We start from the raw sequence: 18,153 nt of genomic DNA on the forward strand, positions 1-18,153 counted from the left end.
CAGCCATTCGCTTTTACATATGGCGCTGATAATCGGTACAACGTTTACCTCGACCCATTGTTACTAACATTGCTTGCTTGGACCGTCAAGAACGCGCTGGTTTAAAACTTGGACACGGCTGATCCCGTGCTCTGCCTGTGTTCTACTTCTATACGCGATGAATTACATCGTTGTCGAGCAGCGAAAACATCGCATGGATAAAAACTATCAACGAGTACGCGAGAAAGCGTCTTCCCTTCAAAATCGAGAAAAGAATACTGCCGCGCTCATGAAACAAAACGCCCATTGAAAAGAACAACTGCGCGCCAGCTCAATGCACGCACAAAGTTTACCATTCGCACACAACGTGCAACGCAGAGATGCACGAAGGCCTTTCAATGGCGCGCACTGGAGAAACACCTGTGAGGGAATGCCGAGTTCATTGCTATTGTGCGCGTGTCCATTTCGCACCAGTGTCGCATTCACATTCATGAAACAGCACACCTGCGTTTTCGTCTGAGAAACAAGCGCTGCTGTCGATGCAAACTTTAGTTTTTATCCAAGTGTAAACGCACAATGTTTCACATGATAACACACATAATAAGAATAATTTCAACGCAATATGACATCATGGCAAGCTATGTTTTTCAGACACAAACCCGCGCACTTGCTAATACACATTAAAAAGCACACTCTCTTTCTACTACTACACACACACACATGCACACACACACACATACACACACACACACACACACACTCACACATACACACACACACACACACACACACACACACACACACACATACACACATACACACACACAAACACAAGTAACGTGGCAAAACAAGTGCACGGTGCATTAAAAAAAAGGGTCCTATCTTAATGTCCGATACTGTATGTTTGGTTGCTAGTAACGATTACTATTTATGGCATTAAGGGCCCATCTTCAACATGCTTCAGGTGCTATTCCACACAATAGCACTCCCTGTTGCACTGCATAGAAAGGTTTAGGTCCATTTGTCACGATGTAATGTCCAAACTTTTTTCTCTCAATTGCGTATCAAGTTTTGATGGTTTGAAGAGAGCACAATGCGACTTATGTCTAAATACTGCATGTATTTATCTCAAGAGAGATAGAGATTTGAGAGATAAGAAAATAACACAACAACCAGTCACTCATTGCATGCATTAAAAAAAAACAAGATAAAAAGATAAATTGTAATAAAGGAACTAAGCTAAGATGTTAAAAGCAAAGATACGCGGCATCTCGTGGCTGTTGGCGACATCACATATATTTAATCGCGATATCATCTCGCGCATCCATCTGCAATATGACGGTTATCATATTCTGCAGCAGTATTCCGATTATACCTCATAACCATAAAGCCTGCGTCATTCGGCAACACAACAGTAGACTTATTTGGGTTTCGTGTGTTTTTGCTGCTGCTGTTGTGATTTTTTAAAGTTGTAAATTTGAAGCAGCTCTTGTTTGCAAAAGATTTGGTTGATGAAAACACAGATAACACCCGTGTCGCGTTGAATGAAGGTAATGCGGTAGAGTATGATAGTCACCCAATCCACTCGGTATGTCAAATGAGAGGTGTGCCTCCCCCTAAATTCGACGTAGATTGCTAGTTATGTATCGATCGTATAATTAGAAGAAAACATACTTCTTCTCCTGATTTGTTTAGTCATTGAATCCATTTTTGTATGTTTCGGTTTCGGTAAAGTATTTAGAGATTTTCAAATTAATTAATCATTTTATGTTGTCAATCTTTCGACAACACGCAGGCGGATGCATAATTTCGGCCACACTAATTCTCTCAATCTATTTTCATTTATTTTTCCCAAACTTTCTTCACCCTCAAAAATCTGCAATGTTTAGTTCACCTTTGTTGGTGGATTGCGAGTGAGTATTTGCAAAAAAAAACAAAACAAAACAAAAAATCAAACATTTCCTCCACCTCCCCACTCAGTTCCCACATTGACGTGCAGTACTTCTTCTTGTTCTTCTTCTTTCACTTACTTAGAGCAGAATAGTTAGTTATATTCTTGTGCCGCTGTTACATGCTCCTGTTATGAGTGCGTCAGTTAGCTTTATCTTTGGCCACCAGTAGTAGCGCTAGTCGTATGGAGTTGTTATTTTCTTTTTCTTGAGTAAAAATTCTAGTGTTAGAAATTCAAAGGCACCCCTTTTTTCTTACAGAAAAAATTCTACTACATGAATGCAGCTGAACATTTTCATTCATTTTTTCCGTTCGTTTTGTTTCATCTACCTTTCAATACTCGTTTCTACATCAAGCGAAAGAGAGGGACATCCCTGATGGAAGAAACCGTGCTTACTGCCAGTATCAGATTAAAGCAATCTCACTGCTTAGACAGTTCTTCTTTTCTTTGCAAATTGCGTCGCTCAATATTTTCTTCTGCTAATGTCATGTTTTTTATCTTTTTTATGTCTTTCGCTTTACACATTTATGCATTTCTCTTCCTGTATTTTATTCTATTTGATTGTTTTCATGTTTGCGTTACTGTGCGGTCTGTTTGAGCCTGAACTTTAATTCCGCTCTGTACGATTGTTTACAACCAATTTTAACGAAATATTTGTCATAAATATGCATACAAGCTCTATCAATTGGCTTCACAGTTTTGCACATACTTTGCGATCGCTTCCACATTTCGTTTATTAATGCTATGCAAACAAAGCATCGTTAATTTTGTTTTATTTATCTTTCCCTACCATTTACTAAATCTTAAGTGATAAGTATACCAAACAAAACGAAATTCTACTACAGTAAGATCTTGGTGGCGTCGTGGTTTCGAAGGTATCCATGAATTTTTGGAGTAGTGAAAAGCCCGCCTAATGGCACCATCTTGGTGGTGAGCAGAGAGGTGGTACGATGAGAAACAATAGTACACATTTCATCGCTCACGGATGAGTGCGTTCCGATGAGAAGTGAGCATTAGTGTGAGCTGTACTTGGCAATGCAGTCTCTCGCATCCAAGACGCATCCACTACTACTTGCTACTCTCGACGATGCTCACATCTTGTGACGCTTTACATGTGTTACCGCTCTGTTGCCCGCTCTGTTCTTCCTTCCGCAATGGTTGCTCCTCCGGCTCGAATAGAGCAAGAGAGTGAGAGTGAACGCACGCAACCACAATAAAACACGAAATCATCTGTTTGGTTTGACCGTGCTTGGGGCGATGCAATGGAGCGGGAAGGGAAGGTTACATCGGAGAAGGACGATGTCGGTGATGTTTTTCTCCCTCTCGTCGGGGAGGAAGCGAGAGAGAGAGCGAGCGCCCTCAACATTGGCCGTGCGGTGTAACAACCGATCACTACGCGGGCCCCACACTCTGGCCATGGGGTGAACGGTGGCGCTGTCAGTTAGCGAACGGCACTCGACTTTTCAACAGTCGAAGAAGTTGTTTTCCCCGGGTTTGCGCACACGAGCAGTGGCGGTGGCCTTTTGTTGCGTTTGAAGTTATTTGGCGTTTGTTCGTTCGTGCGTGGTTTCTCGGTTTCTTCTTCTTCTTCTTCTGGCCGGTTGCATTTTCGGCTGCATCGCTCGCGCGCGCTACACATCATTGTGCAACTGCTCCTGCTGCTGCATCGTGTGATTTGTGTGCTTTTTCGCGGATCAATTTCGTTTTGGCAAACCAACTGTTGGTGGTGGGTCTCTTGGTTCCATTGTTCGGTGCCTTGTTTTATGCAAGCAATTGAAACCAGCGTACACTTTTAGAAAAGATACTCAAGAGAGACAGTGAACCTGCAAAGTGTTGTTGCGTGTGTGTAAAATTTCATCGATTTTCACCAATCCTTATCGTCGTCCTTGTGCGCTACCAGTCCTTGCCTACGCTGTCGTTGGTGGTGGTGGTCGTCGTCCTTTTCCCCTTTCTCCCTACCTTTCCATACCGCACTGGGAACTTGCCCAAGTTTGCCCGCTGATCGGGAGGAAAATTCTATTTTTAAACGGTGATATTTTTCCGTTTCGCTACGAGACGCGAGCGCAAACACCAGTGAGCGCGCGCTGTTCCACTAAAACACCTTTCCTTACTCATTTCGCTCCCAGTTGCTCTGCATGATAACGTGAGCAGCAACTGTTACAAAGCAGAGCGAGAGAATACAGCACGGAACTCTCATTTTCCCTATCGTCCATGATTCATCCCTCCCATCCCCCCGCTTCCCCCATAAAATCGGAACGCTTTTCCGGCATTTGAACGACCCGAATCGGAGCACGAACCGCCACCAGAGCCAGCGGCAGACAGGGCAGACAGTGCCAACAAACTCTGTGCTCACATTCGCTGTTTTTCCACACGCCAAGCGGCAACGACGGTGTGGTCTGTCTAGCGGTGTTTCGTTTCGCTGAGTGTGTGTATTGGAAAATCGAAAGTGAAACAATTCGCCAGCACCACCAACACGCGGTGTGCGCATTCATTGCAAACCAATCTATCTTACGGCCGCGGTGTATGGTGTGGTACCTAAGTGTATAAATCGTATATCCTTGCTGGCCATTTATTGATCAGTGTACGACCGGCCGGAACCTTGAGAAACATCCTTTTTCCGGTGTTGCCGGTCGCAATAAACCCTACTGCTCCGAGCACAGTGCTTCGCATTGCTATATAAGCTAGAGTGTAACGATAAAAAAGCGTGTTGTCTATTTTTTATCCCCTCCGCCAGAGCTCTCCTATCGTTGAGGCATCAGCAGCAAATCGGGGGAAAAAAGCAGTTCATAAAAAGTGTTTTGTGCGAGTGTCATAATAAGAGAAAAAAACCACGCATCATATTTACCCTTCTCATCATCATCGTCGCACGACAAGCCTTCACCTTCCGCCGTCTTGTAAAACATGGCCCAAATGGTGACAATGGAATCGATCGATCTGAGCGATGCGACCATCAGCATACCGCCCGAAATCCAGGTGGACCAGATACACATCGAAACGCCAGAGGAAAGGTGAGAATCGTAACACCGTACTGTAGAAGGTACGCCCGTGTCTTTGCGCGTGGCCTGGCGCGCGGGGACGGCGTGGCCAGGAGCGAGCGAACCCGGCCGTAAGTGAAACGGCGAACAGACGCAATTTTCTGGCGTCCAAAAATAGCCCATGCATCAAAAGTGCCACTCCAGCTCTCTCTCTGGAGGATTGGAAATGAATCGACGGCCTCGCCTCTGATCCTCCGGCTTTGGTGGTGGTGCTGGTGATGGTGGTGCAGCGGTCTGGCTGCTAGCCAAGTTAGGTTAGGGGGAAGGGATGGTGTTGTTGTAGACCAAATAGCAAGATTCACAGTTCGCGCGAAGGCGATCGATCGATCTCCGGGAAGCGTCGTTTTCGAACACTTTCGGACGTTCCGATGTTAATAGGACGAATGACACAGCTTAATGCAATTGTGTGTGATATGAGAATTGGAGCACAAGAAACTAATTCGCATCTGGACGAAGCGGCAAGTTTCGGGGCGTCGATCGATACCACCGTGACTAAGTGTTTGCTCAAAAACCTTACAGATTGTGGGTTTAAATTTTATCTGAGCCGTCCGACTTCACGCCACTGCTACGTTGCAAGATGAATCTGTAAACGCCTTACTTCAAACAGCACCATCAATAGAAAGAAGAATAAGAAGAAGAAGAAACAAATTTAGTAAAAAGAAGGATCGAAAGGAAGAAGTATACGAAGCAGTAGAGTCTGGCGTTGGCTCGTCATCATGCAGCAAATACCCAATATTTGTCGTCCTCATCCTACCCACCAAACCCGGGCGGAAGTGTGCACGTATCATTATTTACCGATATATGCATGAATCATGTTTGGCACTTTATGAAAGGACGAATCCCGCGCCCGACCGGGTCGTGCAATGGTGGTATGCCATGCGGTGTGCCGTTTGTGCGAGCAACATGAACACAAACATCCATTACGATATTAAATATCATCTGCAAAGGGTTGTGTCACCACCACGGGAGGAGCTCATATTAATAATACATTGCGTTTTGCACATACCAACGGCCTCCTTTCCGGTCTACTGCGGGAACTGCCCGTTGGTTCCGTAGAGATTGCACACACTTTTGGAAAACGAATATGTCGAACCAAAAAAAAGTTGAAAAAAGAATGCGTTTGTGTTCCATTCCTTTAAAAAAGGTTGAAGCACCATAAAGCGTTACCAGTATCGTGTGTAGACATCAATATCAAACCTTATGTGGTATACGCTGGCGTTAAAAGGACACAAAAATGGGCAAATGGATAAATTTTACATTATTTCATTTCCATCCCAGATAACTGGCGCCGCGTTGGTGCGAGTAGTTTAAGAATTGGAACACACGGGTTTAGAGGAAGCGGGGCAGCGGGCAATATGGTCAATTTAACAGAACCCACGATGAACTGCTGGGCAGGTGTTGGTGTGTGCATTGCAGGAAAGAATGAAGATGAAAAACATTTATCGATCGATTTAACTTATCGAACGAACGGACCACAATGTATGAAAGTTTTGTTTCGTTTAGAAAATGTGTTTTACATAATTCATGTGTATAGTTCAATGTTATTCAAACAGCTAAAACTTTCCGATTTTTGTTTTGTTTCGCACAACGGTGCGGTTCATAGCTGTGAGTCGGAAACCGGTATTATGGCTCTCCACCAAAGCAGCTAAGTCAATTTCAAATGTAAACAGATATAACGCACAAACTCGAAACGCAACCGTTAGAGTAATGCTGTTGTGGTATATCATAGCCCCTCCACTTTCCTAATTAGGCAGCTGATGCTAAATGCCTTGATGGTAACACAGCAAATCGCGCTGGCAAAAAGCGCCCAGCAACGAGTAGCGCGCGCTGTTTTGCCACGAGTCTCGAAAGTGTGACCAAATGTAACGTTTTTAGTCTAAACATGGTAATGATCGGATGGGAATTATTACCGGATACCACCCCACCCGACTTGGGCTGCACAGACCTTCAAGACCATCTGCTAACCTGTTGGAAACAACAGTCCGTCGTGTATGGTGGGTATGGGCAATTCAACATCGCTAACGACCCTTTTGCGAGTTTGTTATGGAGCGGTTAGGAAAGAACTGATTCACCGAAAAAAGTTTGAACATCGTACTTTAAGTTTATAGAGCAACAAAAAGCCTCCAATTTAAATCACCACTTTGAATCGCTAAATTTTGTTTCGATTTTAACCGCCAGAAGGGAGTTTTCGATGATAAATGGCGCTGCAACAAAGCTCTTCCAAAATTGGAGCGCAAATTTTGGTCACGTGTGTTTGTGTGAATGTTTGTCATCTGACTAGTGGCTCCACCCGTGGCCCCACAAAGCCCACTCACCCGGACCGTCATTAGATGCTCCATCACTCATACGCTCGTACGGAGGAGAGGGCCGTTTTGGTGGAGAATGTTGGAGAACACATGCAAGCAACTGTTTGGTTCGTTCCGCTTGAAGGCTTTGGCCGTCATAGGCATTGTGTGTACAGGAAACGTGATATATAGTAGGTTTAGGTGAGTAGGTGTCGTTGAAAGCTAGCCATCAACCCCTGCGTACTTTTTGTATCTGCACATTTTGTTCGTCTTACAAAAGGAAACCTTAAGTCCAAACTTTGTTGTTTTGGGAAGAAAATTGAAATTAGAGATGTTAAACAGTCACGGTTTCATGAACATATTTATTCGCAGTTTTAAGCCTGTGTGGCAACAGATCCGAGAACCGAGTCAAGATATTGCAGGATTCATTTCCCTTAAGCCTAATGGGTTAGCCAAAATGTCGCAAAGATCATGTTCATGAAACAAGAGTGATTGGAATAGAATTATGAGCCATCCGTTTAAAGATTCTATTGACGAAATATTCACGAATGACGTATTCACGTACTCGACTTACGCGAACGGTAGTTCAAACAAATGATACTTGTATTTGTTCATCATTTATGAAAAATTAAAAAAAAAAATCTTCAAAATAATTAAATGTTGGCCAAAACAATATCGAAATGAATTTGTTTAAGCAGCTGTAATGCTAGTTTTTCATACGAACTTTACAAACATAAGGATTTTTTTGTATATTGAAATCGTCTACATTAACTTAATCTATTATTTTGAACCTGAGCAACTCTATTGATAGATAAATTCGAAATCACACATGCATGTCAATCTTCTCAATTTTTACCGTCTAAGTCAATGGTTTAAGCAAGTATTAGATTAAACCTGTTATCACGCTAAAACGTATTGTTTCTTGAATTTCTTGATAAAACCTTCTCAAGATCATTTTCTTTGAAGAACATTAATCATTGCTAACGAAGCTATCGCGCAAATTGCACTGAAAAACTCACTCCCTATCGATAAATACCTTTCTCTCCAAACACGGCCAGTAATTGTAAAGTGGATCAATAAGCAATACCCTTTCACTGCGCAATTACATATCCATTGTACTGTCCATATAATGGCTGTAAGTTTTCCTTATCATTCCGCTCCTTAATACACTAATCGATCGATTGCTTCCGACGATAATCGCTCTAAGTGTACGAGCGAAAGAGATATAGTACCGGTGCGGCATGACGCTGGGAGCGAATAACACCATCCATCCATCCATTGTACGTGAGCTACATAAATCAGCAGCATTGGACGGCTGGGTGGACATAGTCTCAGTCGAATCGTTCCGAACCCGGCGGCGCATGTGAAATGTCCTTCAATTGAGCGGACTCGTGCAAACACGCCCGAAGGACGACTGGTTGAAATTGGTTATCGGCATCGGCATACCACCTTCTTCTGCCGACCGTCCCGATGCAGCTGCCGTTGCCTGGCAAGCCACACTATCCGCCGCTTCCCAAATGTGCAGTTTGATGCAATTGCTCTGGAAACAGCCCGCTCCCTTCGGAGTGACACGAACACCCTCAAGGGTAATTCATCAGTGCGAGTGGTGCGTAAATACGTCTCACTGCTGCAATTAATTGCCCTTCTTACCCGGAGGGGGCAGAGCGTTGCATGTCTTGGGGATGCTGTTCAGTGAGAGCAGCTTTGTCAAGGTCAAGGTGCCAGACTGCATCTGATGTATAGAGTTTGGGTTTTGAGTTATTTTCCCTACATTATTAAGCCTCTAGTGGCCGTTTGGTATAAAGCAAACACAGTAACATTCTTTTGACTTGGCTTCGTTTCGTATTTCGTTTCGTCATGGGATCGATTCACACAAAGATATGTCGACTAGCATCTGCATGCCTCCCGTTTACGTTCTTTTCTATCAATTGATCTCGTTGTTAGATGCGCTGAATTGAACCACGATGAATGCCTTCCCGATCGCTTTCAGTTTTCATCATCTTGTGTTTTTTTTGCTTTGCCGTTAAGTTTGTTGTGCTGTTTGTGCATATTAACGTTTCTACTTCCTGTGACAATTTCAGTCCCAATCTTTCATGTACCCGTGTGAACATGTGCGTCTGTTGGCTGTGTTGGAGAGAAGGGAGAAAGAAGAAAGCTGCTCCTCCCGCCATCCCCCCAACACCCAATATCCTTCCCGTGTATCGACCGTTAAAAGTCGATGCTTCTCTACCCGCAACCCCGATAAACGCTGCTTCCCCCTCTCATTGCCGCACTACTGAGACGATTTCTTCTCTCTTCTAGTACGACCACAGAAAACTATTGTCCGGAGATGATTGGCCACGTCCTGGCCACGCACGTCGGCAAACGAACCCGTATTCTAGACGGCTCCTTTACGTACGTCGAGCTGATGAAGCACTACCACTCGTCGCTCGACGAGAGCGAATGGCAAAAGGAGAATCTGTTAGTACCAAAGATCTGCTACCGAACCAAACCCGTTACCCGCAAATGCAACACGCTGCTAAACCCCGTTCCTTGCTTTGGCCTTTGATAGTATGGAATGTGTTACCCGTTTTGCATTTTGTTTCATTTTCTCGTTAGCTCGTTTACTTTGGTTTGGTTTACTTTTGTCAGTTTCTTTACAAAATTGATTTAAAGTTCTGCGCTTCTGTTTGTATTTCTTTGCTTTTTTTCCACCCTGGATTACGTGATCTTTGGTTTACCGTTTTAGTTTGTTTGTAACATTTATATCTACAAACAATTTCAGTTATTGTTTTGCACGCTTTAGCGCTCCTCTAGAATGAATGCTGTGTAGTGCTGTTTACCCTGTGTCACCAGTTCCCGAAGCGATAAGCTTGGTGACTCATGTGAACAATTATCCATTTATTAGCAAGTTAACGTTTATTGGTAGGTGCCGTTGAGAGGGGCTCACTCAAAGATTACTGCCCAACGTCAAACACAACCGTCCGCAGTGAAATAGAAGCGTCGCGCATTGTAGTGTTGTTAAAAATAATTAAACCTTATAATGTAGCTGTGATAGTTGCGGGCATTAGTTGAAGACTTTTTTGAAATTATTCCCCATCAGCAATACTCGCAGAAGGTTGTACGAGGTAGTGAAATTATATTGTGTATAATTTAATTTCGTCCTCACGAAGCAGCCGAAGTGGCCGAAACTCTCGGATTAGCAAAAAGTTCGAAGAAACCACCACCGCGTCCTAAATAAATAATCAACCCTAGTTCTGCTTGCGAAAGGGTTCTGATTTGGAGCAGTTTGCGAGCCGCTTTTGTTTGAATTTTAAAGAATCCAAAAGCAGCCTCCCCGCTCCTTCACATTGGTGCTAACTCTTCTGTGTAGCGTCGGTAGTCAATTTTGAAATGTGCCTCTAATTCTCACCCCAACCAAAAATGATATCGTTTTGCTAGTGGTGCCGCGTACACATGCTGAACACACTATCGCCATACAGTTTCGTAGCAAAAGGTCGAGAAAACTAGTTTCCACGTTTATTCGTCCTTTAGCAGCTGGAGCTGGCTGCTGGTGGGGCGTCAAGGTTTGTAAACGGAAACGGTGGCGGCAGGCACGGGGTTGGGAGTTTTTAGCATGAAACCACACATCCGGTCACTACTACTGCCACTGCTACTACGACTGCTGCTGCTGCTACTGCTGCTGTTTCAGTAGTTTACACACGGGAGCACTAGAAGGCTCCGATCCCGACCGGATGCTTGTCTTGCTTTTGCCTTGGTTAAATGATGACCTAAGCGAGGAGGGACCCCATCACCATTTGGACAGAAAGGCCACCGCTTGGGTCAGTGGGGTAATACGATGAGTAGGCATGTTTTAGCAATCGATCGCTATTTCACGGCCAGTTACTCCTTTTGGAGGATACTGTTGCGTTCGTTCGAGCTTTGCGAGGAGTGCAAACGTACCAAAAAAGAACATTTGCGCCTCTTTGCGTGACTAAAAATCAGTGCCGAAGAAATTGCGCTGTGGTTCGCGTGGAGTGTATCGTTTCATGTGGTGCCGAAGAGTTATGCAATAAGCAGATTGTGCATAAACCACTAACAGGAAAGATGTGTACCTTTTTCTTATATGCTCCGTTTCTTGGTGTTCAGTTACGCTCTCCCTCTCCTGGCTCGCGCTTCCTGACCTTCACCTTTTGCGTATCAACAATACAATACCGGCAGTCACGTTTCTCCTAATTATTTCACTTCACGTCCGTGCGGCCATGATCTGCCCCCTGGACAGGTGGACAGAGGGGGTATACCTAGTGGATTTCTTCTTTTTTTTTGTTCTCGAGACAACATGCCTGTATACCTCCCCGCTACCGTGGAAGCTTTCACGCGCATTCCACAGTGAGCGAGGAGCTTAACAAATGCCAACGGCTGCAATCATTAAAAAAACGAGTCATATAAGGTGGTTTTTGTAGGAGCGAAAATTGTGTTGTGATGGAATTTGAGAGGATGGTGATGGTTCTTGGCTCCCTGCAGCTCCACGCGAGGGTGGCCTTGGGAGAAAACCAAGCATCAGTAGAACACTGCCGTGTGGCGGGTGCGAAAAACGGAAACTCCATTTATGGGGCAAATTTTCATACAATTCGCTACGCTTGACAAATACGGTGCTTAAATTACGCAGCAACCAGCAAACCCAACCCCGCGGGAAAGGAGACCTAGCTGCTGTTGTTGAACATTTCGCGTGCTGGATTCTGACTTGCTGGAGGATGTGTGTAAACTATTCCTTTTTATGTTTTTGTAATATCCAACTAACAATCCACTTAAAACCACTTCGCCTGCATGCAGCTGAGGATGATGATGATGATGAACAACAGTGCGCATTTTCAAAATAGGTCAACGTAATTGATTAGATTACGTGTAGCTGTGGCTGTTGAGTGGCTGGACTCACTACCAGACGCTTTGCCTGATGAAATGCACCATTTATACGCGTTGCAATAATCATCGTTTCTTGCCATGCGCCGGGAACACATTTCTACGTCAACCAGCTTTTTCCAGTGATTAATTCCAAGTCTGGAGCAAAGACAGCCGCCAAGCCTGTTCCTGACGCGGGTATTGTTTATGTAAGCATCCATATGGCGATCCGCGGGCACCGTGATTGGCGACAGATGCCTGCACAGTTGTATTATTGGTCGGTTTGACTGCATTGGTGGGTGACGAGCGCACCATACTGCAATTAGAAAATTTCCACTGCTAATTTATTGCTCGACGGGGTGGTGCTTGTACTGTTCAGTAGCAGTCAGCTAACTAAGGTGTGAAGTATGATTATTATGGTCATAAAACTGTTTAACAACGCAATTTAATTTAGTTGCTTGTTTGACGAGCCTGCTTGGGGTGGATGTGAATCGAATAAAAGTGAAGAAAATGGATATAGAAACAGAAGGAACTACCATTTTGATTACACCGTAGCTCTTCATCTCTTTAGCGGCACCTGCCCCCTATAGAGTGTTAACACAAAAACATGATAAAATATACTCTCTCTCTCATTGTATTGCAATGTATATATTACTCGTACAAACAGATACGAACGACTGCTGCGACGTGCTAAAACGGAAGACCTGTCGGAAGTTTCTGGCATCGGATGTCTCTATCAGAGCGGCGTAGACAGGCTCGGCAGACCGGTGGTCGTGTTCTGTGGCAAATGGTTCCCCGCTCACAACATCGACCTTGAGAAGGTAAGCGCATGGATGTTAATGCAGTTTTTTTATTGTATACCATTATCAGCATATTTTACTCAACTTTTACAACGTCCACAGGCCCTGCTCTACCTGATCTATTTGCTCGATCCGATCGTTAAGGGCGACTACGTGATCGCCTATTTCCACACACTGACGAGCTCGAACAACTACCCATCTCTGCAGTGGCTGAAGGACGTCTACAGCATACTGCCCTACAAGTAAGTTAGAGGTCACACACACACACACACACGCACTTAACCGGTTATCGGAAGTGGTTGGTTCGGCCTAGTACTGCATGATTCATCTTTGAACCAATTGAAACTGTGCAAGCCTTTCGGCTTGTATACATATTGCGCGTTCGAACAATCTTCTAACCATCGTCTCCAATTTTCTCCACAGGTACAAGAAGAATTTGAAAGCCTTTTACATTGTGCATCCCACTTTCTGGACAAAGATGATGACCTGGTGGTTTACAACGTTCATGGCACCGGCAATCAAGACAAAGGTGCACTCGCTCCCGGGCGTGGAGCATCTGTATTCGGCCATCGCGAAGGATCAGCTGGAAATTCCGGCTTACATTACCGAGTACGATATGGCGGTAAGAGATTGGACAATGTTTAGCTGGGAGCGGCCCTCCGGATTGATAATAATCATTCTGTCTTCATTTTCCATCATTTCAGACTAACGGTATACACTACTTCCAACCGATCACAAACACATCGTCGCCAGCGTCCTAAGCATCGGACGGACCCGTCAACACCCCTGTTGTTGTACGCGCCATCAGCTTCCGGTTATTGTTGATGCGGAAGATCGATTAGCGATCTTGTTTATTGCACACTACACTGCACATGAGCACATAGTCTTACCCCAAACAAAGAAGAAGGAAAAAAACACACACACACGCGAACTCCGAAGCGCATTTATCAACGGTACCACCGTTTCCCACCCGAAAATTGCGACAGGTTTTCAATCAATACAATATCCTCACTTCCTCCCGCCATTATGCAGTGAAGAAGAAAGTGGCAATAGTTAATGGAGAGCTAAAAGCAGAAGACAACTTCATACATCCATCGTACTGTTGCTACTGTTCTGTCGAAGCAATGTTTAATATGATAAGCGGGACTGAAACTGAAATCTTTGCTTCCCTTTCACCATTGTTAGGTGTTGTGTATGTGTGAGAGAAAGAGCGTGCAAAGAAGATACTGGCAGTAAATTTGGCGTGATAAGTAGAATCCCTGCATCAAAACAAACAAGCAGAAGTAATGGTACTTACCTTTCTTGCTAAAGGAAAGGATTAATCCTTAACATGGTAACAAGACAATGTGCGAACAAAAAAAGAATAATAAAAAACTCACAGGGTGATACTGCAACAGTGTTGACGAAGGCGGCGTAAGGTTGGTTTTAGAATGGGAGTACCCGTTTGCGAAACGGACACGCCTGTGCCAGAGAGCAAATGGTAAAAAGAATATAACGATTGTACTATTTAACTCTAGTAGAATAACATAAACTGTCTCATACTCTCAGATATACAATACTAAAACCTAGAAACTGAAGCCTTCGCCATCAATCGTGTGCGCAACTAGCAGCGACAGTTAAGCGCCGTTCGTTAGCAGAGGATAAAATATGTAGCGGATGTCGTCCAGCATCCGACCATAGTATTGAGAAGCAATGTGTAGCGCGCACGCATTGTGCGTGCTTGAGCATAGGGATCCGATAAAAGTAGATAAACGAAAACTAATATACATTTTGTTCAGCCAGTCCCCCGTTGAACGAGACCCGTTAATGAAAATCGTTGTTATTGGTCACTGAGCGCGTAGTGCGAGTAGCAGCAGTGGTTTGTTGCTGTTAACCCCGACCCCCGAGGTGTGTTAAAACGAATTTATTGTCCTCGAATTTCCTCTTCCTTTTGCACTGACTTTCGACTAAGATGGGCGCGCATTGATGATGCCTCGCGCTCGGGACGCCAAATGTAATTACACTTTATTCGCGCATTCACCTGGTTGGGTAGTAGTTATTCAACTAAAAATGGAAATGCAAACAACAGAAAAAAACAAAACTAGAAGAGCAATCTAAATAGTCATGCAAGTGTTAAAATATTTGGATTAAGTTCTGCGTAAGCTTTTGAACACGACCACATGTTTTTATTTGTAATAATAATTACTTCGGTTTTCGGTTGCCATGCCCGGAGTGTCTTTCGGAGATTAAAACCAAAAAAAAAAAGAAAATACAGGAGCAAAATGGTATCAGGTGTATTTAGTTTTTACCGGTACCGTTTTGGGCGTTGTTTGATTTCCAATTTCGCTTCTATCGTTCTGGATGTGTAGTGTCATACGAGTTGAGTTTGATCGTTTGCTACTGCACAACTGTAACCGTGCTCGTGCAGAAGGAGTAAATCTATTGTTATATGGACCTTGCAATGGACGAATTGTTAAAGAACTGTGCGTCCGATCATTATACAAAAGACATATATTGCGTAGTACTGTTGAAAATGGGCAAGCGAAAGTGGATGCAGGGTCGATGCAGTGTAAATTATCACGGCTCAGGTCGACGATAAAACACTGCAACAAGGGAATGAAAAGTATTAAAGCGAATTGAGAAAGGGAGAGATGGAGCAAATAAAAAAAACCAGGTAGCAATAGACAAGTTGATACATATATACATACACTTGTGTATAAAGAACACGGCCCCTACAAATACACACACAAACACAGATGTATGACTTACGATTAGTGATATATTCGCAACTGCGTAATTGCGCTATATTTTAGGACATGATAATCACGAAAAATTGATGCACCGAACCCCACTATCATCCTACGCGCATCCTACGAAAAAATCAACTGTGCAATTTAAACAACCATTACATCTGCTGCATTCTTACTGTTTGAGTATTGTGGAGTTATTGTGAAAGTTTTCATCCCATCTGTGAATGCTGTTATATTTTACCTATAGATCATTAAAAAAAATACATACATATAAAGTGTAAAGGATTGTTTCATGGACACAAGCATACCTGGATCGGCGTTTGGTTTAAAAAAAAAAACACTTTTTGCTTTAGGCGCCATTCCACACTCAACGCGCTACTGTTGACAGCCGTTTTTGTAATGTGCACGAACAGATAAGTACAGAACCTTACCTAAAATGCCTTAGCCAAATAAAACATATGCGTTTGTTCTGTTGTACATTTAAACTTTACGCTAATTGAGATTGGTTTTAGTATGTAGAAGAACAACTAATTCGGGTTGACTGCTTGTACAGGGGAAGTTTTCTTACATTTTCCACTAACATACATTGACAGCATGACTGTTTCCCAGTTTCTGGCACTATCATCATATTTCTCTCCCAAAAGATATGTTGCGTGTTTCAATCTCCTCTTCTTCAACTCATACATTGAATGTGCCAATGTTTCTTCATGGTTAACAGTTTCACGGCGTAACGCAAGCTCAAAACAAAAAAAAATTGAACAAGAAAACACGAAGATTTAAAAAAAGAAAGATAATATCATTCCACAGCAATCATACTCCTTCATCATCGTGTCACACATGTAACACCTTTCAGGGCTTACGTAGTGAAATATGTAGTGTGTAAAGCTAGTCAAAGAAGAAGAAGAAGAAGAAGAAGAAGGAAAAAACCGTAACATGAAACGAAAAACTTTAATTCCATGCTGTTTGTAAGATTTGCAATGAGCTGAGAAAGCAAGAGAAAGAAAGTAAAGCAGATCAAAACGAGAAACAAAAAAAAAAAAACAAAACAAAACAAAAGTTAAGACAAAAATGCGCCAAGCGATTTCAAATGTTAATCAACAAAATAGCTAAATCCCGACGTTGCTGTAGCAAAATGAAATGAAAGACAAATCAAACGCCTATGCATGCCTGCGCCTACACGTACTAACAACGTTGAAGACTCCTTCCCTCCGCTCTCACCGTTTCGCAACCCCATTCGCCCCAAACAAGAAAGGGACGGAAAAAGGAGTTTGAAAAGGAGGATGGAACACAGATAACATCACACATTAATTAATCGCAAAGTTGAACCAAGCAAACACCAATTTCATTGTTTCGTTTTGTACTTAGAGGAAAAGAAACATAGTAAGTGTGATTCGTTTCGCCCTAGAGCAATGAGCGTGTTGTGTATAGTGGGAATGATGATGGGTTGTTGAAAGCGTTGGCATGGATTGCTCCAGTCAACCATCTTCGAACGGCGGTAGCAACAAAAACGAATTACAGTTGAAAATTGTAGCTTAAATTGCGGGAATTCTGCGGGTCGACGTGTAATGAAGGATTATATTTAACAGGTTGAACCAAAGACGCACCTACATGGGAGGTTCCAACACCTTTAGCGTTCGATCAGACGAGATACACTCTTAATGAATATTACATTTCACACCGAGCGAAGCGGAAAGAACAGTAGATAGTTTATGTTGCATGCGCTGTTCATGATCCGCCTGTAGTGCGGTAGAGCAAACGTTTCTCAAATACAAAAACTCCTCTTAACAGGCACACACACACACACACAAAACCAGGTAGTGTAGTTAAGGCTGACCAATTTTTGTTGCCGTTTCCTGCACGCTAGGGTCGCTAGCCCCCCGGGACGATAAGGATGACAACGGAGGAACCCTAACAAAGCAGTGCTAGCAGCAACAGTATATCGACGATGTACATACACACGACACTGTTCACGCCTGGTGAGCTTTTAAGTTTGCGATTTGTTGTTTAATCTTTGCACGGGAAACAAAGTGTTGGTAATGCAAACGAAACGAGCAGCCTACTCCCCAATTTTGTTAAATATTATCAGCATTAGGTGGCAAGCTACTAAAAAACAAGCAAAACCAAAACGAACAAAAAAAGGTATTTAAACAAATAAGGCTCAAGCACGAAAGCGTTTTAAAATTCAATCCTGTAACCAGCAGGAAAACGGCCGATGAAGGTTGAACAAGTGAATGAATTTAATAGTTGCGAGTGTGATTCTAAGAAATAAACTATTTGGTTGATTGGAAAAACGAACAGTTTCCATTCCAATGTAGCGTCCGAAACGTTTTGAGAGCAAAAATTCATAAATGAAAATAAATGAAAGCGCGTTTAATTTTTGAATTTTTATTACCAGTTGTGCCGCTTAGTCATCATCATTAACATTGTGAGGTAACCTGCTGTCGCAACAAGGATGGAGATCTGGTTAGTAACCAGCCAGAGGTCCTTTCGCAGTGGGTTCAGTACTTTCATGAATTA

The 18,153-nt window shown here is 43.3% G+C and overlaps 1 protein-coding gene across 8 annotated transcripts in view; it reads left to right on the forward strand.

Moving 5' to 3' along the window:
* LOC120952274 (protein GDAP2 homolog) overlaps positions 1–16,692 on the forward strand; it is a 44,522-nt gene extending 27,830 nt beyond the window's left edge. For 4 of the 8 annotated variants that reach the window (XM_040371514.2, XM_040371515.2, XM_040371512.2 and 1 more), the window contains exons 10-15: positions 1,869–1,892; positions 9,552–9,710; positions 12,775–12,928; positions 13,010–13,149; positions 13,331–13,529; positions 13,612–16,692. In XM_040371514.2, the coding sequence (XP_040227448.1) occupies positions 1,869–1,892; positions 9,552–9,710; positions 12,775–12,928; positions 13,010–13,149; positions 13,331–13,529; positions 13,612–13,668 (733 nt within the window). In that variant the 3' untranslated portion in view covers positions 13,669–16,692. The remainder of the gene's footprint in view (positions 1–1,868; positions 1,893–9,551; positions 9,711–12,774; positions 12,929–13,009; positions 13,150–13,330; positions 13,530–13,611) is intronic. The other 4 variants (XM_040371517.2, XM_040371518.2, XM_040371516.2 and 1 more) reach the window with 3 other exon arrangements.
* Positions 16,693–18,153: the final 1,461 nt, after the last annotated feature.

The sequence above is a fragment of the Anopheles coluzzii genome, chromosome 2, assembly GCF_943734685.1.
Source record: "Anopheles coluzzii chromosome 2, AcolN3, whole genome shotgun sequence".
NCBI classification, from domain to species: Eukaryota; Metazoa; Arthropoda; class Insecta; order Diptera; family Culicidae; genus Anopheles; species Anopheles coluzzii.